This window comes from Drosophila novamexicana, unplaced genomic scaffold (genome assembly GCF_003285875.2).
Source record: "Drosophila novamexicana strain 15010-1031.04,08,12 unplaced genomic scaffold, DnovRS2.1 tig00001395-arrow-arrow-pilon, whole genome shotgun sequence".
Lineage (NCBI taxonomy): Eukaryota > Metazoa > Arthropoda > Insecta > Diptera > Drosophilidae > Drosophila > Drosophila novamexicana.
The window spans coordinates 558,079-585,714 of NW_020824854.1; the positions used below are offsets into that span (position 1 = coordinate 558,079).

Genomic DNA, 27,636 nt, shown 5'->3' on the forward strand with positions numbered 1-27,636 from the left:
TTACGCTTTGACAACTGAACGAGAACTGATTGTAAATATTATATCGATAAGTTGAGTGTATTTGTTCAGCTGCGCTGCGGCCAAAATCAGGGCTGCCGAACCAGTGCTGGTAAATTCAAAAATATGTCATTTATAAAATATTAATCAAATTTATTTGTAAAAAAATTGTTTTTCAACCAAATTTAAAAATGGATAAAGTTTCGATGGGAATAACAACCGTTAAAGGCGTTTTAAATTAATGCCAACATTAATTTGTTGCCCACTCGTTCGTTGCGACAACAGTGCTGTATAACGCACATAGCTGCGAGCTGAATCAAAACAGCTGTTTTGTTTTTAGCAATGTCGTTGTTACACACAGTTATTAAATCATTATCTAAACGTTTAATATTGCAAGGCGCTGGCGTTCAGCAAAATTATTTGCGTATCGCCGCCAAACCCCATCATGCAGACTCCCGAACATTTGCAACACCAACGCGCAGTATTTGGGGCTATGTGGCTGTGGCCTTCAACCAGGTGGACGCAGATCGTTTGGCAAAAGTGGGTCCGAATCGGCTCTGCGCCGAGTGGGTGGTAAAAAACGGTGGCGGCGTACGCTTTACAGAGAGTCCAACCAAACTATGGAAGGACTACAATCAGCTGCCGTCGGAGAACACTGCGTTTCGCATTAAAGTTGTAGATGCCTCAAATGCTTCGGTCATGAAAATTGGGCTCGAACATTTGAAAGGCTGCGACCACATAGACACGGTCATCTTTCACAATTGTAAGCACCTGGAGAATGAGGGTCTGAACGGGCTGTCCCATATTAGCAAGTCGCTGACACGTCTGCAGGTGTCCGGCTGTTATAACATCAGCGACTCGGGCTTGGCCATCATCAGCGAGCTGCACAATCTGAAGCAGTTGCTCATCTTTGATATGATCTACGTCAAGAATATGGAAGAAGTGGCGCGCAGCCTCAAATCAAGTCTGCCCGAATGTGATATTCAAGCCACCAAATTCGCCGTGCAGTTGAAAAAGTAATACTTTATCAGCAATATGCAAATTGTTACTGTTTTTGTTAAATTCATTTCATGGTTTTTCTAGAAATAAATGAAATTTTGGAACAGCATTTCGAGGGCTTTAAGTTAATGTCCTTGGGAGTGGCTGTGACTATAAGGAAGGTTTTTCTACGTTGGACTTTTCAATAGGATCTGTGCCAGAAAAAGAGTGAGTACTATTGGATATTTCATGTATCTTAAACTGTATTCTCATCATCTCTTCTAGTAAACTGAAGATTCTGGAAAGGTTAGCCTTGTGGATATTTGGAAAGAAACTGTGATGCTCCGATCCCTCAGCCAAGTCGCTTTGGCAAAACATTGTAAACTTACGAATTGCAATAAGAATCGCTTATGTTTTCTGTATCAGTGTAATTGGTGTCAGGCATCATGTATAAAATGCTCTAAATAACTTATAAATACTTTTTGGTGTTGTTCAGTGCAGTCTATTAGTTTGCTTAAGTACTAAAGTATTGAGTCTAGGAGGCGGCCAAGATATAGGGGCGTATATCCTCCACATCGAGCAGCTGCTCAGGCGCCACGCGCTCTCCACACATGGGACAGTCGCCATTCTCCGAGAGTATGCTGTAATCATAGTGTGTAAATCATATTTGTATATTATAAAAACGTAAAAGATAAAATGTGCACCCACTTCTCCATTTCGGCGCGAAAGCAAAGAAAATCGCACTGCGGACACGATGTCATTTGTTGCTTGATTACGTGCTGGCCCGTTGCTATGCAGATGGGCAGCGTGGTCTTGCAGCTGTAGCAGGTGACCTCCATGTTGGCCAAATTGGCATCGCATATGGGACATTCCATAGTCTCGTCGTCGATTTCATCGCGCAGCTGCTTTACGCCCTTGGGCGCTTTGCGCACAATCGATTCGATCTTCTTGATGTAACGAGTGTCCAGTTGATTGCGATAGTCCGGACGCATCAGCGTGGAGGCATACATAAAGGCGGACTTCTTGAGGCCTGCGCGATGGCATTCAATCACTGTAGATGTGAGTATGGGCACAATGTCTGGGTGGGAATTGAAGAGTTAGCAACTTTTTTATGGTTATAATGTGTTGATTACTCACGCTCCGGAAACTGTGATATGCAAGCGGCCACCTGCACCAGAAGTTTGGCGGCTAGCAGATGATTGCCCAGCTTGACGTGGATGCGCACCAGCGTATAGCGATGCAGCAGTATCAGGTTGTGGCGCATTTCGGCAGTGACCGACAGATTATTGCGTCGCAGCTCCTGGTACATGGAGTAAAGCAAATCTCGTGCAGACTTGTAGTTGCCGGCCAGTTGCTCCTGATTGGCTATAATGACAGCTGTCTTGGCCGCGTCCTTGTAATGCTTGCGCGCCATATACAAGCGGAATAAATAACGCGGATCCTTCGGCACGCCATCCGATTCGCCCAGCAGAAACTCAATTAACTGCGTGGCCAGCTGCTCATTGTTGGAGGTGGCCACACAGTCAATGGCCAGCGAAAGCGCCTGCGACTCCTCATTACTGAAGGCGGAGGCTTTCAGCAAAAAGCGCAACGCCTTGGTAAACTCCCTGGCCAAAAAGTAATATTTGCCCGCCAGCAGCGTATACTTCTCGCTCTCAAAGTAATGCGCCAGCGCCAGATAGTCTGCCGATTTGGCATTCTCGTAGCGTTCCAGGAGTTCGCCATGACGTCGCAGCTTATTGTGACGTTGGGCCAAGGCGAAAGCCTCCTCCACACAGCCGCAGATGACAAGAAACTGCAGCGCTTGCTCAATATCATTAATTTTCTGATAGAACTTGGCCAGCAGTTTGGCCGCATCCATGGAGCGTGATTCCAGCACAATTTCGGAGGCGGCATGTGGATCGCACAGATGATCCAGATAGATTCTGACGCAGGCATCTAAATCGCCGGCTATGCGATAGCTGCGTATGGCCTCCTCGAAATGACCATCCGATTCCTTTGCCTTGGCATAGGCCGCATGCAGTTTGCTGCTCTTCACGTGGCCCAAAATGTTGTTGGCCTTGTGCCACATCTTAAGAGCTATATAATGCCCGCAGGCCTCATCATAGTAGCCGCCGCGTTCGTACAGACCCGCCGCCTCGGTAATATGACCCACAGTGGCCAGCAGCTCGGCGCAGTCGAAGAGCAACTGCTTGTCCTGCAGCTCCACAGCGTATTGAATCTGCAAATAGTAAAAAAAAGTAAATATTGGGAATGGGGCTAACGAAGACACAACAGCTCTTACACCACGTCGGAAATCGCCTGCGCGTATGGAGGTGCGCGCAATCCCCATTTTACACAGACGCACATGCTCCTCGTATTCGGGCGTGCTGTGCAGCAGCGTTGGCGGTTCCGTATCCTCATTGTTTATCAAGTCCTCCTTGTAGCCCTTCTCATAGTGATACAAAGCATCCGCATAGTTGCCACTAGACGAAACAAAATTAGTTTTAATTAAATCTCGAATCTAATTGGTGGCACTCACGTGAACTCCAGCTGCTGTGCGTACTCTCGCGCTATGAAGGGCACCTCGAGCGGCTCATATTTGTGCGCCAACAGCAGCGCCTGATCCCACTGCAGCAGATCACGGCTGAGATCCAGTGCAGCGCGTGTGTAAACGCCCTTCAGCAAATACTCCTTGGCCTGATCGTACTGAGCCAGCAGCATGCAACAGCAGCCGCTCAGCATGTGCAGATCCTCTATGTAACGCAGCTCGTCCAGCGCCTTGACCAGCGCAGCATCACCCAGTTGGCGATAGGCGCGGAGAGCTGTTTAAGGGCGCGAGGTATCAATAAATTGAATCTTAAGCAAGCGCGCAGATAAAGGAACGAGCTGTATTCTAGTATCTGTTGCATACCGATTTCCGGCTCCAGATCCGCTATTGCATGCTCGCCAAACTGTCGCCAGGCACTGTCCAATTGCATCTGCTCGCACAGCTTGTAGGCCTCGTCGTATTTCTTGAGCCGCAGCAGCAGCAGCAGATTATCCGACTGACTGTTGCTGGGATTGATAACATGTGTGCTCAGGGATTGTGTCGCATACTGACCACCATCGATGTGCAACGCCATTTCGCCAGCGCACACCAACAGCGGCATCTGGCCCGGATTAAGCTTCGTTTCACCCAGCTTCTGTGTGTGTCTGCCACGCACCGAGTGACGCGCAAAGACATGAGTATAAGCCATACGTGAATCATAGCTTATAAAGATGTTTGACTGCGTTAAGTCCCACAGACAGCCCACGCATTGCTTGGGCAGATCCGCAATCAACAGCGCCTCCTGATCTAAGGCGGGCAGATAGACAAAGCCCTGTCCATGTTCATCTATGAAAATTGTTTTGGTGCCCTCGACGTCTGTGAAAAGCTGACGTATGCCATTGCTGTGGCGGTAGATGGTGCAGGTGTCCCACTTTTCCAGCGAGTAGAAGACCAGGTGGCCAATCTGCAAGAGAAATAAAAATAAATACCACAGCCAAACAATGTTTTCAACATATGCACATCCGTGGCAAAGATGAGCAGTTCCTGGCTAAGGGCAAAGCACGTGATGACTGCATCGCTGGGCATGGTTGGCAGCGCGCTGGGAAAGCACGCCTGCAGCTTGTCCTTGCAGTTAGGATTGTCTGCGGCTATGGCCTGAAGTATTAGCTGGGGCGGGCACAGTGCGGCGCAGTAATCCGCATTCAGTTTCATGGCTGCAATGTCATGCGGCAAATCGCGCTCACTGAGCGGACGCGGCTCATCACCCAGGCTCTTGCCCAGATCATAGAACCAGACGTGCTTGTCCAGACCAGCAGCAAAATTATAGGGACCAATGGCTAAAAACGTCGGCTCCGTTTCCAGTGGCAGGCGAAATGGCAATGATTTGGATTTGTCGGGCGCATAAACATATATAGAAACCTCGGCCAGGCTGCTCAGCATGACGAGGCGTGGCGCGGAGACGGCAAACAAGTGCGGCAGCTTGGTCACATAAGTGTAAACGGTGCCGCCGCTGGTGGTGACCGCCAGCAGTTGCCCGTCCGGCGACCAGTCAATCATTTGCACACTCGCGCGATCCGGCACTGTGATGATGCGTTCCGTTTCCTGCAGATTGGTTATCGAGTGGATTTTAATGCTGCATGTTGGAGAGAGGTGTCAATAGAAAACACGGTACATAGCTGTGGGGGTGTACTAACCTGTCATCCCCGCAGGAGGCGACAATGTCCAGCGATGGGCAGTAGGCCAAACCGGTTAGAGTTTCCTTGTGATTTCTTACCTGCCACAGCTCTTGGCCCACGTCTTTGGGATGCGTAGAAATGGCCACCACATGACCATTCGAAAAGCCCAACAGTATATAGCCATCGCCGAACCATTTGTGCTGCAATAGCGAACCATACCGGCTCTGAAAGCCCAGCTCTGTAGGATTCTCCGGCTCCGGCAGATAGTACAAGAACAGCGTACGCTTGCCAATAATCATGCTTAGGGCATTGTCACCCGCGATGCGTTCATCATTCGCCATTTCCGCAAAATACATGTCCGTGGGCGCATCACGCAGCTGGACAATGCGCACCGTGTCGCCATCCTCGCTGCTCAGCGAGAAACTCTTGTCATCGGAGCCCAGAGCAAGCAGATTTTGTGCCGACCAGGCGCCGCATGTAATCCGCTTGTTGTGCTTGCCCAGCACCGGGGTACGCTTGCCGCTGCGATGATTGTAGATGGCCAAATTACCGCGACCTGTGCCCACAGCGAGCAGTTGCTGCTGCTTGGACCACAGTATGCATGTGAGCGGATCACGTAGTCCCGATTCTACCGTCAGTTTCTGCTGTGTTGCATAATCCCAGAGCGTTATATTCGGCGATGTGCTGGTGATGATGCCTAACAGGTCACCCTCGCAATCCCAGGCAAAACCAGAGCACAAACTGAAATATGCATTGGTTATTTAAATGGGCCTAAAGGCAGTACTCCGTGATTACCCGGCCAATATGATGCGCTGCACAAGTTGGCCCTGGCGATTGTACAACGCCACGGAGCCGTCGGTGCCCGTTGTCGCCAGCAAAGCTCCCGCGCTCTTCTGCCAAATGAAGTACACGTCGCCGATGCCGTGCGGCTCATCGTATTTGTACAATATCTTCTCAAACGACATTTTTAGCATTAAACTACTACAAATTCATGTTTTTTTTATAATATTATTGCACTTGTGCTGCATTTTGCAGAACCTGAAATTTTTTTCGCCTTTTGTTTACGCTTTTTAGCCGTTGCTATGGCAGCAACAAGTAGTTTTTCAAAGCGATACTACTCGCTCTGGCAAACAGTGTGACCGTAGCTGAAATAAAGCAGAAATAACAAAACGTGCTACATAAGGCCGCTAACAGCTGTAAAGTTCTGTCTTTAATACAATTAATTTAATAAATTAAGTACAGTTAATTGATTACAACATATAAGCAAATAAATAATACGTACAACTTTTTGCTAACACTCTTTTGACATTTTGCTATGGCAGCAACAAGTAGTTTTTAATCAATGCTACCGCTTTGGCAAGCAGTGCACAGGTAGTTTTACCAAATACCAAATATACTGAATTTTGTGTGCAGCATACTAGTCATAAAGTAGATAACAGCTGCAATAACATTAAGTATAAAGTTCTCTTTAATTTTAATAAATTTAATTAATTAAAAACACTAAGTTTACGGAAAAATAAACAAACTTTAAAGCATTTACCATGTCGGATGATCTGCCTGAGGAATTCGATCTGATAGTCATAGGCACAGGTACTGGGCGTTATTTGTTTTTGTTTTCGTTTTCACCTGTCTGATGACTCACGAATCTTTGTCAGGCTTCGCTGAATCCTGCATAGCCGCTGCTGCCAGTCGGATTGGCAAAACGGTGTTGCACATCGACTCCAATGATTACTATGGCGACGTTTGGAGCTCATTTAGCCTGGAGGCATTTAACAAGCTGTTGGACCAGCCCAGCTGCAGCCTGCGCAACGGCAGCTACACCTGGCACACGCCAGCGGAGGAGGAGGAAGAGGCACCCAGTTGGACGCGCGAAACATTGCTGGAAAAGTCGCGACGCTTCAGTCTGGATCTGAGTCCTCGTGTTGCCTACTCTGCCGGCGCGCTGGTGCAGTTGCTAATCAAGTCCAACATTTGCCGCTATGCGGAGTTCCGTGCCCTGGACCATGTGTGCATGCTGTACAATAACGAACTCGTCTCGGTACCCTGCTCCCGCAGCGATGTCTTCAACACCAAAACGCTGACCATCGTGGAGAAGCGTCTGCTTATGAAGTTTCTGACGGCCTGCAATGATTACGGCGAGGATAAGTGCAATGAGGATGCGCTCGCCTATCGCGGGCGCACGTTTCTGGAGTATCTGAAGGCGCAACGGGTTACGGACAAGATAGCCACATGCGTGATGCAAGCTATAGCCATGTGCGATGCCAGCAGCAGCTTTGAGACGGGCATGCAGCGCACCCAGCGCTTTTTGGCCAGCCTGGGCCGCTATGGCAATACGCCCTTTCTGTTTCCCATGTACGGCTGCGGTGAATTGCCGCAATGCTTTTGCCGCCTGTGCGCCGTCTTTGGCGGCATTTATTGTCTGAAGCGCAGCGTAGACGACATCAGTTGGACGCCGGACGCCAAGGAGCTGCTGTTGAGCAGCGCGGGCAAAACGCTGCGCGCCAAGCATATTGTCTGTGCGCCCGGTCAACTGCCTGCGACATTGGCCCCACACTATGGCCCGCTGCAGCCGCATATCTCCAGAGGGTTGTTCATTGCCGCCAGTCCGTTAGGTAACGAGGAGCTCAATAAGGGCGGCGGTGGTGTCAATTTGTTGCGCCTGTTGGCGGACGATGGACGACGGGAGGCGTGCCTAATACAATTGTCGCACTACTCGGGCGCCTGTCCGGCTGGTTTGTGTACGTAAAGCCCATCTGTACTCTTAACTTTTTAAATCTTATGATTCCCAAATTTGTTTCTAGACATACTCCATTTAACGACGCCCGCTTTTAGCGAAGATCCTGCTGCCGATTTGGCTGACTTTACGGCGCAGCTGTTTGAGACAAATGCTCCCCAGATCCTCTACAGCGCCTACTTTACCATCGCGGCGCCCACGAATCTAAATGCAAGCGCTGCCACGCCCGTTTATTGCACTGCCGCGCCCACCTACGAGCTGGACTATGATGCAGCCATAGCCGATGCACGGCATATATTCAGTCAGCTCTATGAGAACGATGAGTTTCTGCCGCGTGCGCCCGATCCCGAGGAGATTGTTGTCGATGGCGAGGATCCCAGTGCACTGAACGAACACAGTTTGCCCGAAGATTTGCGGGCACAGCTGCATGATTTACAGCAGGCGGCACAGCAAATGGACATAGCCGAATAGCCAGGCAGAAAGGTTCTTAAACTTTGTCATCACTTTATTGATTTAAACAAAAAACTGGAACAGGAAAGTTCTATATACATGCTAAATTTATCAGTTATATGTACCATGTATTTTTTTTGTGGACAATTGAATTTCAAAGAACTAAATTTTTGCTTAGCACAGTTGATAATCAAATAATTCTTTGCATATAATTCTTTATATATATATTTATTGTGTAAATTATTTATATAAACGCTAGAGTTACTATATATATATATATACGTTTATATATGTATGTGAGTGTGTGTGTGTATGTGTCAATATATATCTCTTCGAAAAATATGCATTCCAATGCGTTATAAAAACTGTATTTTCTTTTTATGTTTATTGCTTGAAAGTTGCTTATTCTTTGTGATGCACTAAAATTGTGTTGATTTAAATTAAAAGAAAATTTTAAAACAAAATTTGTTAAAAGGGTGTTTAAATTATATTAATAAGTTTAGTTAACAAAGGTAGAACGCACCAATTAAGTCTTATGTTTACAGGAGCAGGCTTTTGAGAGGGGAGTGTTTTTTTTTTTTTTTTGGGGCAGTTGAGATAGCAGAACTGAAGAAACATTTAAATTATATGCCACTAATTGAATAGGAAACGATATACGTGCATTTTAGAATATGTTTTCGTGATTCCTTCCTTTATATAATCAGTAGTTCCTATATATAAATATATATTTATCTGCTTTGCCGCATTTTCAGTGCATTTTACAATAAAGCTTTTACGTTCTCGTTTCACTTACAATATCAGCTGCTGCTCGGTTGAGTTTGCGTTATCTTTTTTGTTTAACTTTATTTTCTTATATTTTAATCAGATTATTGTTGATATTCTGTTGGCGTTTGCGCTTCGCATTCATTGCATCCACAATGGGCTGCCGTTTGGCATTGTATTTCTTATTGAGCTGCTCAATCTCCAGCTCCATTTCGTGATCAATATTGCTGAGCCTCTGATTCAGATCGTCAAAGGTAAGAAACTTCAAGAACTCAAATTCACCCTCCACATAAGCATGGGATTGTGTGTGCAAATGCTGATGCTGATATGCGGGTGGCGGCTGTGCTGCAGCTGCCGCTGCTGCAGCTCCTCCCTGCTGCTGCTGCTGCTGCTGCGCTGCATTGCTGCGCAGTAAATTCTGCTGATTGTTGAGCGCAATCAGCTGCTCGTTCATCAGCGGATAGGCCATGAGCAACTGTTGCTGCTGCTGTTGCTGTTGCTGCTGATGCTGCTGCAGTCCATACTGATTGATGGCGGAGATTTGCTGAAATTGCATTTCCATGTTGTGCTCCCAATTGTTGGCATCATGCGCACCGCTGGCCAAATGCTGTTGCTCCTGTTGTTGCTGCTGCTGATGCTGCTGTTGTTGCTGCTGCTGCTGCAGCTGCTGTTCTGCAGCAGCCGGCGAGTATTCCGTGGGAGTGCTTGTTGCCTTCTCATCGCCGCGTCCATCGCCCGCATTCTTGCGCTCAAAGTGATCGAGGAACTGTGGTCGATAGCGATAGCGCGGCTTCTGATCGTCATTCCGCTTGGCCGTGGTCGAGTCATCCGAATCCGAGTTGATGACCATTGTGCCTGCGGACAAGAGAAACCCGTTCAATAGGCTATATGATGTTTTGATGTGCCTTGGCATAGGATTTGTACAATCAGTATATGGATGCATCTGAAATGCCTACTAAGCACACAGCTTGAGATAAGCTGATGAATAGTATACGCAGGCATATCAGTTTGTCTGCTTTTTATAGCTTGAACCATTGTGCAAAGTACACGGCTAGAAACCACTTTGGAATCGAACTGCCCCGAACTCGGAATTCCAATTTGAAGGAGACATAGCATACGTAGCTTGGGTCCCATCTATATAATTTATTTAAAAACCTATGTCAACTAAAGTTTGGAAAAAAGCCTGGGCTAATAAATGTGGGAACCGTAACCTATCGACCTTTCTTTGTTGTCTTAATCCTTGGTATACAAGTATACACATACATATATTCTTGATTTCTTTGTGAACATCTCTACCCTATCCCCTTAAAATCGATAAATATATTTTACGATCCGAAGGCACCAAATTCACATTTAAGGCTTTCTAGGACACGCAGGGTAGGTATATTTTAAATGATCGATAGTTCATCTAAGAACTAATTAATATCGATTTCCCAAAATCGATAATTATCGATGGAGCAAGGTGCCTAACAGGCGAGGCACTCGCGACTTGCGTATTAAATCATCTTTTCCCACATCGTCTACTTACCCAAATTGGACTCAAGCTCGACCATAGTGCCGCTATCCACAGTGGCCACATCTGCACCCGACGAACCACCAGCAGCGCCGGCTGTTGTTGCTGCCGCCTTGGCAGCTGCTTTGGCCATGCCACCGCGTATGCCGCCGGGTCCCAGCGTGCCCTCGTCCATATCTTCCGGATGTGCTATCATGGTCGCATCAGAGGCAGAGTTCTGTTGGTATTCATTGAATTTCTCAGGCACCAGGGTGCCGGGATCGTCTATGAAAGTTTTCACAGTGCCCGAATTGAATTCGGTCTCCTCCTCCTGAAGCATCAGACCCGACTCCTGTGTGGCCAGACTCTTGGCCTGGCTCATGGCAACGCCGGCCGCACGATTGGCACGCTGCTGTTCTCTTATGGCGCACGTCTCCTCCAGCATGTTCTTCAGTATGCTGCGATGCTTGGCATTGCGTATGAACTCGTGCTCCAGCAGCTCCGTGGCCGTGGCACGCTCATCCGGATCCTTGACCAGGCACTTGCTGACGAAATCAATAAACTCGGTGCTCCAACGATCGGGTTCGCGAAATGACGGTGGCGGCTTTTGGGGTATCATGAATATGGCACGCATGGGATGTATATCACCATATGGTGGCTTGCCCTCGGCCATTTCCAGCGCTGTGATGCCCAGCGACCAGATGTCTGCGACACAATCGTAGCCAATCTCCTCAATGACCTCCGGCGCCATCCAGAAGGGTGTGCCAATCACGGTGTTCCTTTTGGCCATCGTATCCGTCAGCTGACCGGCCACACCAAAGTCCGCCAGCTTAGCATAGCCCTCGGTGTTGAGCAATATATTGGCCGCCTTGATGTCGCGATGGATCTTGCGGCGCAGATGCAAATAGACGAGGCCCTTGAGCGTATCCGACAATATGGTGGCGATTTCATCCTCGGTTAACGTCTTCTTGCGCAAACGCATAATATCCGAAACGCTGCCGGCACCGCAGTATTCCATGCAGATCCACAGATCATATTGCTTAAAATAGGAGCCATAATAGCGCACCACATACGGGGAATCACATTGTTGCATAATCGAAATCTCCTTGATAATCTCGTGCAGATCGGACTCAACCGGCACCAGTTTGATGGCCACTATGGAGCTGCTCTCCTTGTGCAGCGCCTTGTAAACGGAACCGTAGCTACCCTCGCCCAGTTTGTACATGATGTCAAAGACCTTCTCCGGCGGCTGCAGCAGCGATTCCTCGGATAATTTCTTTAACTCCCCATTGCCATTTGTATTGGAAGACATGTTGCTGGCTGTTCTGTTGTCGTTCTTCTTCTTGTTTGGGTCGTTGTGCTTTCATATGCGTACCAGTTGATCATTCACAAATGCTACGTATTTTCGGTATATTGGCTTTTAATTAACACAATACCTGCCCGACAATAATTGCCAATTTAAAGGGACATTTTTTCACGCACATTTGTTCTTTATTCGGTCGCCAGTAGAGCTGGTGCAGTAAAATTGCTAGTCACAGGTATTTTAAAGTGACCAGTCACAGATGACCTCAAAATACGCATCCAGTATTAAATAATATTTTCAAAATACTTTTATTCCTTTGTTAGATATTAATAGTTTAAGTAACCTTGCTTAAATATGTTAATTCCAGCTTTAATTAATACTCACTGCTGTTTGTTATATATTAGTTACCATATGACCGTAATACATGTTAGATAAATAATTATTTTTATCGCTTTGTCAATGCATGTGTGGTTATCGATTTTTTTTGCTTTGGTCACACATTGGCGCGTGTAGGAAATGATGACAAGTGCACGGTTGTCATTTGAAACAAATATTTTGTGCCAGAAATCACATGCTAAATGTTTAACTTTCCTTGTAAAAAACGAGATGCAGTGTACTATTGAATATAGTTGAGTAACAGCTTAGGTACACTCGAACCACTTGTGGGGGCTGCAAAAAAGTGTATTATTTGTTTGCTCTGCTCGGTGTTGCCAGACTGTCCCAATGCCATATGTAAACAAAGTCGATGCATCGCTATTTGGCGCAATGCAACATTTGAATTTCGTGAAATGCGGCTGTTGACTGGCAATGGTAACGGCAACAGCATGCATAAATACCTTTAAATGCAATTCGTAAACAATGTGCCTTATCAGTCACTGCGCTCTTGGCTGCCCTAGCAACGCGTGCCATAGTAACGGCAGCGATACCAACACACGAAGTGTGCCCGCCGAATTTTGGGGCTAGAAAATTCCTGCATCTTGGTCGCCAGTCTGTTGTTTACGCCAGGTGACTCCAGTTCGACGGCTGTTGGCAGCGGCACCCACGCAATATGTCTCAAGCACGGATAACCACCGCCTTTGGAGCACGGCCATCGCACGATTTGCATACAAACTCCATATCGCTGAAACAACGTTCCAAATCCGCAAATCCACCGCAATTACGGCCATTTAGCGGTATACAGGGCTCGCGACCCCGTTATGTGCCGCCATTTTCCATACAATCGCAGCAGAAAAACACGGTCGTCATTAACGGGCCCATTCATGAGCCCCCAGTTACGGCAAGCGCGCGCGGCAGAGCGCCGAATCCCAAATGTGCGTATTTCCTGGTGGATCCTTAATTAACATACTTTAACTATAACATAATAATTACTATTTGCCATTGTTTTTTTATTTAAGGTTTGAAGAAACAGCAGAAGTCCATTTCATCAAATAATCTGGGCGCTAGTCTTCACTCCTGCACGGCGGTTAAGAATCCGGGGCGTGGCACTTTGTTTCGCATGTATTTCGATCGCGGAGACTTACCCATTAAAATGGAATATCTATGCGGTGGCGATAAGATTGGCTGGACGGTAAGTAAGGCTTTGCGGTCTACGGTCTGGCAACGCAATGAAATTCGCTTAAACGACTTGGGAATTATAGTAGAAAATTATATAAACTCGTATTGAGTTCTGTCTCTAAAGCTAGACAATCAAATCGATCTAGAATCGGGAATTTTCGAACTATTAACCTAATTGAAGCACTATTAGTAGCTGTATGATTTCTGTTACTAAGTACCGTGCTTTGCTGTACTTTGAACCGTAAATTACCTGACAAGCTTCAATGCCAACTAATTGCCAATAGGTATTGGCCCGAATTTATTCAACCAACAGCACCAGCTGCGTGTCCAATTATTTGAAGTGTGGCACAAAAAAGAACAAGAACTCTCACTGGCATTGTATAAATAATATGCCATTGTCTATTTCCGGAAAAACAGCAGCAAGCAAACGGACTGAATCCGTCGCATTCTCAGGCATTCCGTAAAGCCGTGACGTCCAGGTGTCAGGCAGGCAGTCAGTTAGCAAAAAGGAAAAAACAAATTATGGGAACATTGGGGCGTAACTGGGCCTAGGCTCCATTCAATGTCATGGGGGCAGTGGGAGTGATATTGTTTCTATAAATGGTATGATGCCCAAGTAGGTGCGTTTGTTTATCTAGCCGTGAGACAGTTTTGACAGCTCATTTACATATGAACCATACGTGAGTGACACTATATCATTTTGCGTCATATGCGAACTCAGGCTGAAGGTCAGATTGAAAGTTGTAAAAGGAGCGTGAAGTGCGCTTCACTTGGTTAGAGAGAAAGTGAGATGTTTGTGGAACTTTGTGTACTACGAAAAGTAATTAGAATAAGGAAATATACAACATTTAAAAGGAATGATGAAAGGTCTAGCTCAAGGAGGTAAAGCGGAAAACTTCTTGCTATAGATTATATACGATTTTCTATATGATAAATTTAAAAGTTTTTTATTTCGTCTTCGAAACTAAGCTTAGGCAAAATGGGAAAATGTAAAAATGAAATGTAAAAACTAAAAATAAAAATTCAATTATTTTCAGTAGTACGAGAATTTCCTAGCCATAGCATATGCACAGCATATAGATGACACATTTTTGTGGCATTTTGCTAACTTTTCCAATTGGTTAGCAAAATAAACAAAAAGCATCTTAATAGAAATCAGGAAAAACTTAACAAGCATCGCGTGCAAAATTTACACCTGTAAAACCGGGCGAAACAAGCGTCAAAAACCCGCCCACAATTGTCAATAATGCCATTGCTTCAATAATTCTCGTTGCCAGGTGGACATTGACAAGCTGGACTACAGCCTCTATTTGCCGCTGTTCTTTGACGGCCTGGCAGAGCCAAAGCATCCCTACAAGACCTATGCACGCCAGGGTGTTAGCGACCTGCTGCTCGCCGGCGGCGACAAAATCCATCCCGTGGTACCGCAATTAATTCTGCCCTTAAAGAGTGAGTACCTGCCCGTGATGGGGCCAAATAATAAAAAAGAAACTATGGACTTAGAAAAACCCGCAAATTGGAATTTGTTGTGGCACGCAAATGTGTCTTTAATTTGCACTTGCAACTTTTTTTTTTTATTTCTTGCAGACGCATTGAGCACCAGAAATGTGGAGGTGATGTGCACGACATTGAAAATTATACAACAGCTGGTCATGGCCTCGGATATGGTGGGACCCGCTCTGGTGCCCTTCTACAGGCAACTGTTGCCCATGTTCAATGCGTTCAAAGTGAAGAACTGTAAGTTTCTATAGAGAGATGGAAGATTTCACTCGGGCATTGTCTAGGTCAAGGAATCTGCAGTTACAAAAAGCTATTCAAATTCCATCTGGCATACCATTCTATGAATTCGACCTACTTGATTTACTTTTTTCTCTGGTTTGCTGCTTGATTTGAACCGGCGACTGTTCGCTTGTTAGTCCGACGCTCAGACACCAATCAGTCGCAGCAAACGCTCTTATATAGGCAAAAATAGTATACTTCCGATTGAGAAAAATGTACATTAAACCAGAGATAAATGGTATATTTTACTGGTAAAGAAACTTTGTACAATCGGAGTATAGATTGAAAATCAGCATAGGCAGAAATTCGATAAATATTATATAAGGTTTCATTCCATTTTCATATTAATAGCTTTTATAATTAGTTTTACATTTCCTTTCAGTAAACTGCGGCGATGAAATTGACTATGCGCAAAAGAACAATTTGAATCTGGGCGATTTGATTGATGAGACGTTGCAGGTCCTGGAGCTGCATGGCGGCGAGGATGCCTTCATCAATATCAAGTACATGGTGCCGACCTACGAGTCCTGCTATTTGAATTGAAGCTGTAGCTGTGGATCAAGCGAAAACCTGGCAGCTGCTTCAATTAGCCATGGCTTATATATTTATGGCCAGTTTCAAAGAAAGCGCTTACATATTTTATGCTTCATATATATGTATATATATATATATATATATATATATATATAACATATCACGAGTATTTATTGAATTTTACATAGATGCGAATGATTAAATTTGTTATTTCGAATTTATCGTGTGTTAAAATTTGTATATAGTTGAGTATATATGTGGAGGGTATATATATATATATAGGTATATCTCTATATAGATCATGAGAGTGCTACAAGCACAAAAGCCAATGCCCCAAGTACATAGGTAATGGGATAGTGGCAGCAAGGGGGCGCAACAGCTCCAAAGAGGCTACAAATAAATAAAATAATAAGATCAAATACAATAGGGAAGCTTTCGCTTTCGCTTTCGCTTTTACTTACAGCTGCTGCGCCGCCAGATTTATTTAGAATTTTGGCGGAGCGTACTCGTTCTTCTTGACATTGTGGGGCGAATAACGATTGTACAGACCCCAGATCGAATTCATTAGCTTGTCATTGTACTTGACCGGCAAATATTCACGCTCTAGAAGAGAGAAGCACAAGAAGGCATGTGAGTCAGTTAAACTGATTCGGAGTGCAGCTGGTCACACTTACGCGCATTGTTATCAGCCTTATCAGCAATATTGGCGGCTCGCAAACGTGAGATGATCATATCGCGCTCCTGGAACTGCTCGCGTATCTTGCAGGCGGCAAAGGCTCCCTGTGGCAAGGCCATGTCCACAACTGTGGTAAAATAGAAAGGAAAAATTGAGACAAATTTACAATTTACAACTTTTTTTTTTCAGTAAACGAATTGAAGTATTTTTCTCGTGCACTTACTGTTGAAATTCAGATTATTTAAGAAGAAGAAAAGCTGTGTCAGCTGCAGGTTGCTTAGTTCGTACAGTCTATAATAGACGTTATTCACGTATTGAGCAATTTTCGAGTTTTTAACGCGCAGCAGCACCATTCAAATTTGGTGGTTAAAGTGTTTTCTTTTTGTTTTCCGAACGCAGTTGATAAATATTTGGTCGAAACACTTTCAAATCGCAATTGAGAAGTTCACAAAATTTAAGCAAATTTGCCAATAAGTATTTATAAAGTCACGATTGCACAATTCTTGTTGTACGGCATTTAAAAATGCCCGGCTTTTGATGGTTTCCACGATCTTTTGCAAAGGTTTTTGAGAGCACACACGTTGTATATTGACACAACACGAAACAGGTTCAAAACTGAACTGAGTCTGTGGCGGGGCTTTGTTGGAAATTTATAGAGACAACGCACACAATGAAACTTATCAACACGATAAGAGAGAGACAGAGATCAGCTTGGACGCCATTTTGTTTTCGAGTACGTGTGTGTGTGTGTGTGTGTGTGTCTCAGTGAGTCTGAGTATGCGCTTGTGTGTGTGTGTGTGAGCGTATGCAGCGTGAACGTGCTGGATTTTTCTTTTTGCTGGATGTAGTTTTTGAATATATGTGCAAGTACTAGATGGATTTGAACCCATTTGATCTGTGTGTAGCCCCCGCACCCGTTCGGGTCGTATGTGTAGCAGCTGGGATGGGATTCGACATTGTTCTGAAACTGATTAAAAACTTTTCTAATCTAATTTGTTTGAAAACTGCGCAATTCGTCGAACAAGTTTTTTGTCAGTCATTCAAATTGTGTTTGGCCTAACAAACAATTATCGCACCAAATCTGGCAGATAAACCAATTGAAACCAATTGAGACTATATCAAATTGTCAGGTGTGCGGGCAAAGTATATTAATGGGACTCTTACTCCAGTTCTGGTTTGCCATGAACACATCTATATGGCAGCACTATCTTTGCGGTTCATGTCCAGTCAACAACTAAGCCGGTTTTTACCGGTTTCCAGCTATACCGATCTTACAGTCTATTCTAGCGAGTGGCTCTTTTTTATACTCGCTCGTAAAGTGAAAGAAGTATATTGGTTTTTTCCATCTTGCTCTAGATGAAATTGGGAATAGTCTAGGTATTAGATTTTGGCGGGACTATCGCATACATCTTTATGTCAGCCCGTCTTAAAACTAGATTAGCGACAAAAATAGCCTACAGTGTTTTGTCCAAACCCACGCCAGGCCCCTAAAAACTTGATAGTCCACATCTTGCACAGTTTGAGGGCTAGAATGGCCAAATTTGAGTTGGGTTGAGAGTTACTGAAGAGCTTCTTTATAGACCAGACAAATAGGAAAATAACTCTTATTAATTTGCAGGGCCGCAGAGTATTGCACAGTCAGATATACCCGAATTTGTAGCTATATTTTCGTTATGTTTTCTATATTTATATAAGTTGCAAATCGTTGAGTATATGCACATATATACCTGCTGATGCAATTACTGACCTTACTAATGTTTATTCTTTGTTTTATTGAAAAGTTGTTTACGACTAGCCTGTAACGTGCATATATGTTGTATTTACGAAAATACAGATTGATTGATCGATCGATGCGTCAAACTATACTAAATTATAAAAATCTTGTGATCGCTTTGTCTGATCCCACTGATTCACAAGATTTTACACTAATATGCGATTAGCAATTCTTTAATTAATTCCTAATTAAAACGACACACTTAAGAGCTATTATGTGACAATCTTATCGATGATTGATTTCTGATTGAGCTGCATAAGGGTTTGTGGCATGACTATAAAAATGCTGTAACCCGATCTCTAATACATCATAATCGATTTGTAATTGATTTCATTGTTCAATGCTGGATCGGCTGTTGCCAGGCTCATAGGCAATGGCAAATCTGTGTAAATGCTATATTTGCAATTTATTGAGAGCATTATAATGATAATTTTATAAAATGTCGTAAATCATAGACATCTGTGACGCTTGATTTGTTTACTATATATGGCGGCATTAATGCATTTCGCCCGGCCTGTAATCAGCAGCAGTCGAAACACACGTTTGCAATAATTTTGTATTTTCTTACCTAAAATTAAACAAAAATAAAAATAAAAGAGCAAAAGAGGTGCCCAAAATACTGACACTGAGTGATTTGTCTGGCCACGAGCGTCCGAAGTCACGTAGTATGATTCGTTTTGCTGATTATAAACCAGCGTGTTTTTTCCATATATAAACAATATAAACAAATACATACTCATAAATAGATTATGTGGACTTTATATTGGGCAAGGCTAGCAGAGTCAAATGAGTACTGAGCCTATCAGATTAATGGCCTTTGACAACACATGTATATATATGCATATATAAACAAATCAAACAAAAACAAACAAAAAATATTAACCTGTTTTTTGTATTTAGATGTCAAGTTCAGACGCACTTTGCGCAAATTTAATTTAATTTTTAAATTTAAATATCTAACGTGTGCCGCTCTTTGCGCGCACTTTCAACACTAGCCCGCATACTTATCTGTTAAGTTCGCCGCAATTCTGTTAAGTGTTTACAGTGCTCGCAGAGGTTATCGAGCTGTTGTTGCCTATCGATTGTTCGTCGCCAAAATTAGCTAACAACAAACGAAAAACACGGGAAGTTGTTAATTAAAAAGGTGACCCAGATACAAAAACACACTTACGGAGGCCGCACTGCGACAGCATGTCGTGGAAAAAGGAGCTGCGCGTTCTCGCCAAGCCCTACTATTGGGTTAATATACTGCTAGCCATATCGTATCTGCTGGCGAAGAAAACAAAGGTGATATGCACGCGCCTTTTCCAGCAGGCCGACCAGGAGGACGTCTGCGATATGGACAGCCGCGAGGTAGAGATATTGTTCTTTCTGCTCATTGTGGTCATGATAAGGTCTCGCAAAACGGGCAGCGTCACCATGATCAACTATCTGACCTCGTCGTTTCTCTACACAAAAGTGGCCAATATGATACTCTGGGCGTACGCAGACTTTCGTTACGGATTGGGCTTTCTGCTGATATGCGTGCTGGTCGGCATGCTGCTGCCGGAGCCCTCGTATCGTGGCCCGGAGCACATCACCTACTTCCGCAATGCCCAGGTCTTCGAGGAGGAACTGGCGCGCGACAAGCGCATCAGTTGGCTGATTTGTTTCTACACCGTTTGGAATCCGAGCTGTGTTAATTTTGCGCCCATCTTCGCTGAGCTGTCGGCGGAATACGATACGGAGCTGCTGAAATTTGGCAAAATCGATATTGGACGCTTTCCGGATGTTGCGCAAAAGTTTCGCATTTCGGACAGCAGCTTCTCGCGCCAGCTGCCCACGGTTATACTGTTCCAGCAGGGCAAGGAAGTGGATCGTCGGCCCTGCGGCGATGCCAAGGGCAAGCTGCAAAAGTTCTTCTTCTCCAGCGACAATGTGCGCGCCACATTTGGACTGAATCAACTGTACAAACAGGCTGTGGAACGGCTGCCGGCTAAACAGGAGCCACTGGAGTCCAAGAAATCGAAATAGCTGCTTGAAATGAACCAAATGTCATCTCATTGTGAATGTCTTGTACGTGCTAGCATCTGTTAATTGTGTAGTTTGTAATTGTTTTTAATTTATTTTGTCATTTTGCACAAAATGTACACCTCGAGGCACGTACAGAAACAACTATGCAAAAGACATAAACGTTGCCATTGCCTAATTTATTACTGCATATTAAATAATTTGTAGCTAAATTCAAGTCATAAATTGTAACTAATAAAATTTGTAAGCTGTTAAAGTGCAGTTCAACTTTACTGACTACTTAAACGTGTCTGTCTTGTGTGTTTCTTGTTAGAGCTTAATTAATTTAAAGTAACATTTCCGTTGTCAATATATACCCCGTTATGCGAGGCTATATACAGGCACTATAGAGCATATTTATTATAATTTAGGCACATACATTTTATACTCAACTATCAACATTATAATTAAAATGTTATTTTAACATAATGCTTATTCCCACGACCGGCTAACAGTGCTGTAGGATATTTTATAGCCAGGCAATGAACTGCAGCGTTGTTGCTGCTTGATTTTCATAGTGTTGCTTAACACGGCTAGTTTGAGCGCTGCCTAACATTGCTTGCTTGGCGCGCTTGCAGCGCCGGTTCTTGTCTTGGCTAAACGTTTGAAATTTATGCTGGCTTAATAATTTTTCATACTTCGTTTTAAATTCAGCCCTTTAAGTAAGGACAAGCTTTACAGAAAATCACTACAAATGTTTGTGGGTCTCATGTGCTGCGTATTTTATGAAGCGCCGAGAGCATAACTAGCAGCCGCATGGTTCATAAAACATGCAGCGACAGGCTCTCCAATGGCTCTGTTGCAGCCAATGTGTTAAACAAAAATATGTAACAATGAAAAGCGAACAACGGTATATAGTGTTTCCGGTGCGTTGGTTTGTCAACTGCAAGGGGGGAGGGGCGGCAGTGCCCAAACAGCCAGACGAAACACGAAATAAACGCAAATCCTTTATATCCATTCAATATGCATATTTACCAACAGGCGAATATAAATGCACGCACACAGGTATAGGCGAATGCACACACACACACACACACACACACCCACACAGAGTGACAAAGGGCAAGAGAAAGTGAGAGAGGGACAGATGGAAAGCGGCTGAGCATCGCTTTTGAGGTTATTATTTGTATTTCTTATTTTATATTCAATGAAACGGCATGGAAATGGCCATTATTCTGCATTGTCTTGCATAATATGATTGTCACACGTGTTTGTGTATGGAAGGGGAGCCCATTTATTTGTATAAAATATGCAATTTTATTAAAAAGAAATGCGCATGGCTTTAAATTAGGTGGATTGTTGGACTGTTGTGCGGGACATGCAATTAAAATTGTTGACGAGTTGCTGCTGCCTTCGATTGCAAAGCAAAAATTCAACACTTGTGACAGCAGCGCCCCCCAACGGCCGAAGGTTGTCAACAGCTTCTCACAGCGCAAATCCAATAAGCAGCTCCTTGACAACAGCAACAACAACAGCAACAAGAACGACAACGTATTGTTGTCGCTATTTCTACCTTCGTATTCCATTTGTACTGCACGCAGCGCTGGTCACATTGAATTGATTTTGAGCGATTTTTCTCTCTCTTTTGAAAAAAGAAAAACTAGAAGCATATGCGCTGGCTTGTGCAGGCACGTTTTACGATTCTTAAGACCGAACCGGTGCTAACTGGAAATCATTATATTATTATACGAATCTTAAAGTAAAAACAATTGCTTAACATATTTTAAGCCCCAATCATTGGATATATCTAACCATAATTGTTAGATGCCAATTTTGGGCAAGGTTCGAATGTAGCCTTCAACTTCTATTTAAAAATATCTGTGGGTTTCGAAATTTTCATTAGAGCAGGCAATTGTAAAAAAATAATTAGACTGTTTTATTATATGACAAAGTAAGCGGGGAAATAAAACCTGGATTTGTGGATGTATATTGCCAGGCTTACCCAAAAAAGCGCATGAAGTGAAAATTATTGTAATGATAGGTTTAGCAGGAGAAATTTGGATTGGGGGTTCAAATCGGAACCGTTCCGGATTCCAGTTTGCAAGTTTTCTTAGAATAAGGTTATTATACGATAAAAATTTTAATTACGATATTATTTTTTTCAATTATTCGTCTTCTCGGTGTTTCGAACCATAAGTCAAATATGCTAGTCAACCCTTTAAGATTACCAATTAAATATAATTAAAATTTAATTAATCATTAAATTATCACGTGTTTACTAATTGGTAATGAGCTAGTTGTTAATAACTGTAATTAAAAGCCAATTAGAGTAGTGTTAGCTATTTATTTCGTTTAAAGTGCATTTGAAATTCGCCAGCCTAAAAAAGGAGAGCATGTGCTATTACTCAAGATTCCCCCAGCTTTCGTGACATTTTTTATTGCATTTTTATGTCAACGGCAGCTGTTGCCGCCTGCCTCCTGCCCCTGCCCCTGCCTCCTGCCTCCTGCCTCCAGCGTCCTGCCTCCGGCCACCCACTTGCCACACGGCGGCGTCTTAATATCCTTGGACTTGGAGCTGAAGCGACGCCTGTTTGTGTATTTCTGTCAATTGCGTACAATTGAATTAAGCTGGAAGTCAATGGCAGGCGGTGCGGTGCTCGCAAGCGAAAACCACAGCGGCCAGCAGCCAGCCGCAGAGCAGGACGTACCAGCCGAGGCGCAGGGTGTCCAGATCGAGGGCCTTAAAGCCGAACGAATTGTCTATGAGATGCACATAGCCCGCCTTCAGGGCATCATTGAAGTCGGAGACGACCCAATGCTGAAAGAGCCCGATGCTCTGTATGCGCATTATGAAGTGCTTCAGCGGCGATTCCAGATGCGAATCCTTGCGCATGGGATAGCCAATAACCGGCGCACCCAGGCAGACCGAGGAAAAGCGATAGATGGGCTTCATGGCGTACTGCTGCTGGAGGGCAAAGAACTCCCAGCGCTCGACGGTGAAGGGATACGAGTAGCTGGTATTAAAGCTGAGCAGAGCGCGCACCTGTTCGCCGGCCTCGGCGCTAACAACCAGACGTGCCACCTGCTCGACGAGATGCGGCGGCACCTGCTGCAGCAGCATGGGCACCTCGTGATGTTTGGTCAAAATGCGCTGCTGCTGTGCGATTAGCTGCTCAAAGGTGTCGACCTGCTCGCCCACCAGGGTGGCCGTCAGAAAGCTGCTCAGCTGATTGCCATACCAGTTGGTCACAAAGAAGCCCAGGACGGACAGCTGCAGTGCCACCAGAAAGTAACGAACGGAGGGCGCATAAATGCGGCCCGGCGTGCTCAGGAACAACAGCTGGCAGATGGCCTCCAGCAGGCTGTGCATGGCCCTCGGGCCACGACGTCCACTCACCGCCGGACTGAGCCAATATAGCGCCAGGGTGATGTACAGCACGGCGAAGAGTAACAGCAGCCAGCTGCTCCAGTGAAATGGACGCAGCAGATACATAAAGCGTGGTATCTCGTTGCGCACGGGCACGATGAGGCAATTCTGGGCTATGTGCAGCGGGTAGCTGAGTATGCCTAGCTTGCGATCGATGCCCACATAGGGATGCATGGAGATCTCCAGTTGTTGTTCGCCAATTAGCCGCGTGATGCGGCTCATGTTGACGCTGCTGCCCAGGGGCAAAGCCTGACCAGCATTGCTCACATGCAGCCGGGCATTGTGTCGGTGCAGGAACTCGGCCAGGATGCGATAGCCAAAGCCGCGTATCAGCTGTGCGCCCGTGCGCGGATCCCGCATCAGAAACACGCGCGGCAAATCATTCTCCGCCGGCGTGGATACCACATAGTTGCGCAAATCATGCGGTAGAGCTGGAAAGAGTGAAGCGACCTCCGACCTCAGTCGGTAATAGCTCAGCCTCGGATACGGAGTGTAGGCATAGACGTGCTGCCGGTGCAGCACCAGGGCATGCATAAACTGCAGACTCCACAGCTTGGTGAATATGTCGCGCAACGCCGGTTCGCCGCGCTGTGCCGCCAGGCACACTACGAGCCGAGTCTGACGCAGCTTTCGCAGGCGCTCGTCCAGATGGCCCCAGATGAGCTCCTCGCTACTGTGGCAGAAGAGCAGGCTCAATGCATCGTTCTTGATGTGATTCCGCAGCGGATTATATGTATCCGGCTGCTCCTGGGTGCCGTCGAACACATAGCTGGCGCAGCTCAGGTTGTTGTGCAGCCAATTGATCAGATGATTCACCCGCCCCTGCTGCACATGGCGACTCAGGAAGATGGGCGTGTTCGTCCAACGCTGTTGCCCAGCGGCTCTCTCCAAAATGCTTTGTACAAAGCTGAAGTTGTGCGGCTCCCACGGCTGCTGCTGGGGCCAAGCGGCGAGCAGCGGCAGCAGCAGCCTCGCTAGTCCCATGGCAGAGTGCTTACTGTGCCCCAGGACCCGGCCCCGGGCACACTTTATAGTGAAGCGCTCCTAATTGATTTAATTGAATTTAATCGTACAGCTAATTGGACGTATCTCCGTTTGAGATGTCAAATTGCGGACAAGTGCCGCATCACAATGGTGTGTCCACTTTGACAGCTATATAACCACATAATCGTCCAACTTATGCAATTATCTGCCTTAATCAAGCTCAGCTAATTATAGACTGCACGCATGCAAATTGGCCAAAAGAGAGAACAGGCTTATCCAAAGCCATTAAGTCTGAAAGTTCTAGGTTATCAAGAAGCTATAGCTAGTAAAGTAGGTGTACTTTTTTTTCAATATACAGATCAGAACGAGAATAAATAAATCTTAGTTTTGGGGTAACCTTTTTTTACACTAAGCGTATAGCCTTGCTATTTGGTATACATACACTGTTGAATGCCATTTTTATTCCTTGAAAATTTTATAAAGATCGAGCAATAAGCACTCAAGTTATCTAAGAATACATTTTTCATAGCTTGATACGTCAGGCTAGAAGAACCACAATCGCCTTGAGTTTAAACGTAAGGTTGTATTAGTTTGTTATTTTGCAGGGTATCTCTAGTCGTGCACTTTTAACTCTTGCTTTTATCCATACATAATCATTTAACTAGATTGTTTTCTGATTTCTTATGTCAAGGGTATGGTATACATAGGAATTTTCAGAATTCGTATTTACTTTCAGTTATTTTTGGAATATTATTTTCTTGTTAGCAAATTTATTTTTAGATCATTTAAATATTATCTTAATAAATAAAACAATTTTATAAATAAAATTCAAATACAACAAATTTTAAAAGAAAAATTAAGAAAAAAGTTTTAAAATATTAATAGTTTCAACCTATTCAGTTGGTCAACTTTAATGTTTATTTTTTTTGGCATATAATTAATAAAAAAGTAAAGCCTTCTCCGTGACAATGCATATTGCAGCATTGCCGTGACCAGGATTCGAACCTGGGTTACCACGGCCACAACGTGGGGTCCTAACCACTAGACGATCACGGCTATTGAAGACACTTGAGTCGATAGCGAAAACTAGCGTATATCAACTGTATATATATGTATATGTATATCAATGCTTGGTCAAGCTTTTGCTACAGTTTGTCTACACTTCTTGCGCTGCAAACAACTTGTTTATGGAGCAAGTACGGCAATAACGGCAACAATAACAAGCAGCAACAGCAGCTGCAGCAATAACAATAACAACAAGAGTATAAAAACGAAAACGAAAAATAAAATCAGCGGTGAAAGGCAGCTGAGAGAGACCCACCCAACCCAACAAGTGGGAAAGACAGACCCAAACAACCAAACAACCAACCGACAGACCAACAGATCGACAACCAATAAACAAGATTTTGGTTTATGAATGAATTTAAATTTCGAGCAGGAGAGATAAAGCGCAAGGGTGAGAAGCAGATAGCGAGTGTAGCGGGAGCTGCGGGCAATGGTGGGGCGGCAGGGCGTGTTGCTTGACTTGGCATTTCAATTCATTTTGCTATCAACAGCATTTTGCGGCTTTCGCTCTGTGCAATTGCAGAACCAACTGCTTTCGAGTGGCGGGCAACTGTGGCGAATTTCCAACTGCGGTGAGGCCCCCCCTGGCTAAGAATAAGTTTAGGAAAAATACAATTTTTGCATAAATTGACAATGAATTATGAATAAAAAGATTATTATATACTTCTAAAGCTATGCATAGATTTGTTTTTTAAAGAAATTGCAAATAGCTTAAGCATTTGTTAGCTTATAAAAATAATTGTTATGAGTTATGATGTGTAATAAATATGTACATATATATGTATATCTGCAAGTTGTCAACAAGGATGATAAGGCCTTGAAATTCCCATTTAAAAATTATAGTTAAACACTTTTAGCTGCTTGTATAACAGTATAAGTATTAAAAAAATGTATTATATATATATGCATTTACATATTTCCCTTATTAATTAATCTCAATAGGCACGAAAAAATGCACTTTGCTAATTGAAATAAATTTAGCACACATTAAAAGTAATTATTTTTACATTGGGGCATAATATAAAAGCATTCAAATTTGTATTTAAGCACCATTAAAAAGATGAAATCAAGGGCTTTCAGTTTATCGTTATACGCTTGGTTTTTTGTGTTTTGTGTACAATTGGATTTGTCCCTTTTTTTTTGAGTAAACAGGCTAAGCACTTAAGTTGACTAGGATATACCCACACCCAAATTTAACAGACAGCTTTGTTATACATTGGAATTTAAGTCTAAATCCAATAAGCTCATGATTTTAAATCGCCTTAAAATATCTGTACACATATAAATGTGTGCAGACTCATGCATTGGACTAATATACCCCACAGCGTTTTAGTGGAATGGGTATACAAAATTAACTGAGCCTTTAATGAGGTGCTGACTTGTATGCGACGGGGCCCTAGGGGCTATTAAATAAGTCATATATGTTTCCACTTAAACATATAATTTGGCCTGTAGTTGTTACACAAATCGAATAAATTCGTGGGCTAGTCCTTATCGCCTTCGTTGCCTGGGGTGATAAGAAAGTACAGTTATGCGCATCGTGCATAAGCCTGATAAGTCGCGTGTAAAATATGAATTATGACAGCTGCTTTGAAATGTGAATTATGCCACATATTGGTTTATGTTTGTAATCAATATGTATATAATTAATGTATTAATGTGGACAACCCCCCCGTTAGGCGAAGATTAAATACCCTACATTTTAATATGAAAGAAAATATGTTAAACAAACAATATAATATGTATAAATAAAATTTAATTTAATTATTCTTAAGGCTTACATTTCAACAAAGATTCCCACTCAAAGAAAATTTCCAGCCTGCTTGGCAATTGCAACGGCAATGCCAGACATTTCCACATAAACAAGTCTCAATTGCCGACAACTTAAATACACTGCATATATCTCGTTGAATCCAGTTTTTGTTTAATTTTTGCATTTAATGATTTTGTAAT

The 27,636-nt window shown here is 44.0% G+C and overlaps 8 protein-coding genes and 1 non-coding gene across 9 annotated transcripts; 4 read left to right on the top strand and 5 right to left on the bottom strand.

Annotated features, from left to right (window-relative positions):
• The first annotated feature begins 140 nt into the window (after positions 1 to 140).
• On the top strand, positions 141 to 1,447 carry LOC115767456 (ATP synthase subunit s, mitochondrial). Its single transcript, XM_030711757.1, has 3 exons — positions 141 to 1,013; positions 1,081 to 1,203; positions 1,261 to 1,447. The coding sequence occupies exons 1-2, from the start codon at positions 340 to 342 to the stop codon at positions 1,088 to 1,090; spliced, it is 684 nt and encodes a 227-aa protein (XP_030567617.1). The 5' UTR covers positions 141 to 339; the 3' UTR covers positions 1,091 to 1,203; positions 1,261 to 1,447.
• Positions 1,448 to 1,495: 48 nt separating this feature from the next.
• LOC115767455 (WD repeat-containing protein 19) lies at positions 1,496 to 6,204 on the bottom strand. The gene is made up of 9 exons (XM_030711756.1): positions 5,956 to 6,204; positions 5,179 to 5,901; positions 4,505 to 5,117; positions 3,869 to 4,448; positions 3,497 to 3,779; positions 3,260 to 3,440; positions 2,113 to 3,196; positions 1,684 to 2,053; positions 1,496 to 1,616 (listed from the first exon to the last, which is right to left on the bottom strand). Exons 1-9 carry the CDS (start codon positions 6,132 to 6,134, stop codon positions 1,511 to 1,513), a joined length of 4,119 nt encoding a protein of 1,372 aa, XP_030567616.1. The 5' UTR covers positions 6,135 to 6,204; the 3' UTR covers positions 1,496 to 1,510.
• A 310-nt stretch (positions 6,205 to 6,514) lies between these two features.
• LOC115767428 (rab proteins geranylgeranyltransferase component A) lies at positions 6,515 to 8,596 on the top strand. The gene is made up of 4 exons (XM_030711706.1): positions 6,515 to 6,531; positions 6,666 to 6,750; positions 6,816 to 7,898; positions 7,962 to 8,596. Exons 2-4 carry the CDS (start codon positions 6,702 to 6,704, stop codon positions 8,363 to 8,365), a joined length of 1,536 nt encoding a protein of 511 aa, XP_030567566.1. The 5' UTR covers positions 6,515 to 6,531; positions 6,666 to 6,701; the 3' UTR covers positions 8,366 to 8,596.
• A 15-nt stretch (positions 8,597 to 8,611) lies between these two features.
• On the bottom strand, positions 8,612 to 12,113 carry LOC115767427 (serine/threonine-protein kinase hippo). The gene is made up of 2 exons (XM_030711705.1): positions 10,635 to 12,113; positions 8,612 to 9,961 (listed from the first exon to the last, which is right to left on the bottom strand). The coding sequence occupies exons 1-2, from the start codon at positions 11,908 to 11,910 to the stop codon at positions 9,195 to 9,197; spliced, it is 2,043 nt and encodes a 680-aa protein (XP_030567565.1). The 5' UTR covers positions 11,911 to 12,113; the 3' UTR covers positions 8,612 to 9,194.
• Positions 12,114 to 12,949: 836 nt separating this feature from the next.
• Positions 12,950 to 15,910, top strand: LOC115767418 (parkin coregulated gene protein homolog). Its single transcript, XM_030711694.1, has 5 exons — positions 12,950 to 13,211; positions 13,296 to 13,468; positions 14,733 to 14,904; positions 15,043 to 15,192; positions 15,617 to 15,910. Exons 1-5 carry the CDS (start codon positions 12,950 to 12,952, stop codon positions 15,775 to 15,777), a joined length of 918 nt encoding a protein of 305 aa, XP_030567554.1. The 3' UTR covers positions 15,778 to 15,910.
• An 82-nt stretch (positions 15,911 to 15,992) lies between these two features.
• Positions 15,993 to 17,055, bottom strand: LOC115767436. The gene is made up of 4 exons (XM_030711729.1): positions 16,668 to 17,055; positions 16,443 to 16,571; positions 16,230 to 16,371; positions 15,993 to 16,158 (listed from the first exon to the last, which is right to left on the bottom strand). Exons 1-3 carry the CDS (start codon positions 16,795 to 16,797, stop codon positions 16,253 to 16,255), a joined length of 378 nt encoding a protein of 125 aa, XP_030567589.1. The 5' UTR covers positions 16,798 to 17,055; the 3' UTR covers positions 15,993 to 16,158; positions 16,230 to 16,252.
• Positions 17,056 to 19,115: 2,060 nt separating this feature from the next.
• LOC115767480 (thioredoxin-related transmembrane protein 2 homolog) lies at positions 19,116 to 20,490 on the top strand. Its single transcript, XM_030711784.1, has one exon. It carries the CDS (start codon positions 19,410 to 19,412, stop codon positions 20,229 to 20,231), a length of 822 nt encoding a protein of 273 aa, XP_030567644.1. The 5' UTR covers positions 19,116 to 19,409; the 3' UTR covers positions 20,232 to 20,490.
• A 2,352-nt stretch (positions 20,491 to 22,842) lies between these two features.
• On the bottom strand, positions 22,843 to 24,618 carry LOC115767420. Its single transcript, XM_030711695.1, has one exon. The coding sequence runs from the start codon at positions 24,616 to 24,618 to the stop codon at positions 22,843 to 22,845; it is 1,776 nt and encodes a 591-aa protein (XP_030567555.1).
• Positions 24,619 to 25,602: 984 nt separating this feature from the next.
• On the bottom strand, positions 25,603 to 25,674 carry Trnah-gug. The gene has a single exon. It is a non-coding gene; the product is annotated as a tRNA-His (tRNA).
• Positions 25,675 to 27,636: the final 1,962 nt, after the last annotated feature.

Excerpts from the sequence above, each read along its gene's own strand:
- LOC115767455 (XM_030711756.1), bottom strand. The coding sequence starts at position 6,134 with ATGCTAAAAATGTCGTTTGAGAAGATATTGTACAAATACGATGAGCCG. Across the intron at positions 3,197-3,259 it reads CAGGCGATTTCCGACGTGGT|ATTCAATACGCTGTGGAGCT; the intron begins GTAAGAGCTGTT and ends TACTATTTGCAG. Across the intron at positions 1,617-1,683 it reads TTTCGCGCCGAAATGGAGAA|CATACTCTCGGAGAATGGCG; the intron begins GTGGGTGCACAT and ends CTATGATTACAG.
- LOC115767418 (XM_030711694.1), top strand. The coding sequence starts at position 12,950 with ATGTCTCAAGCACGGATAACCACCGCCTTTGGAGCACGGCCATCGCAC. Across the intron at positions 13,469-14,732 it reads GCGATAAGATTGGCTGGACG|GTGGACATTGACAAGCTGGA; the intron begins GTAAGTAAGGCT and ends TCTCGTTGCCAG. Across the intron at positions 15,193-15,616 it reads TGCGTTCAAAGTGAAGAACT|TAAACTGCGGCGATGAAATT; the intron begins GTAAGTTTCTAT and ends ATTTCCTTTCAG.
- LOC115767428 (XM_030711706.1), top strand. The coding sequence starts at position 6,702 with ATGTCGGATGATCTGCCTGAGGAATTCGATCTGATAGTCATAGGCACA. Across the intron at positions 6,751-6,815 it reads TCTGATAGTCATAGGCACAG|GCTTCGCTGAATCCTGCATA; the intron begins GTACTGGGCGTT and ends AATCTTTGTCAG. Across the intron at positions 7,899-7,961 it reads CGCCTGTCCGGCTGGTTTGT|ACATACTCCATTTAACGACG; the intron begins GTACGTAAAGCC and ends ATTTGTTTCTAG.
- LOC115767436 (XM_030711729.1), bottom strand. The coding sequence starts at position 16,797 with ATGGTGCTGCTGCGCGTTAAAAACTCGAAAATTGCTCAATACGTGAAT. Across the intron at positions 16,572-16,667 it reads AAATAATCTGAATTTCAACA|TTGTGGACATGGCCTTGCCA; the intron begins GTAAGTGCACGA and ends ATTTTACCACAG. Across the intron at positions 16,372-16,442 it reads TAAGGCTGATAACAATGCGC|AGCGTGAATATTTGCCGGTC; the intron begins GTAAGTGTGACC and ends TCTCTCTTCTAG.
- LOC115767480 (XM_030711784.1), top strand. The coding sequence starts at position 19,410 with ATGTCGTGGAAAAAGGAGCTGCGCGTTCTCGCCAAGCCCTACTATTGG.
- LOC115767427 (XM_030711705.1), bottom strand. The coding sequence starts at position 11,910 with ATGTCTTCCAATACAAATGGCAATGGGGAGTTAAAGAAATTATCCGAG. Across the intron at positions 9,962-10,634 it reads CGAGCTTGAGTCCAATTTGG|GCACAATGGTCATCAACTCG; the intron begins GTAAGTAGACGA and ends TCTTGTCCGCAG.
- LOC115767456 (XM_030711757.1), top strand. The coding sequence starts at position 340 with ATGTCGTTGTTACACACAGTTATTAAATCATTATCTAAACGTTTAATA.
- LOC115767420 (XM_030711695.1), bottom strand. The coding sequence starts at position 24,618 with ATGGGACTAGCGAGGCTGCTGCTGCCGCTGCTCGCCGCTTGGCCCCAG.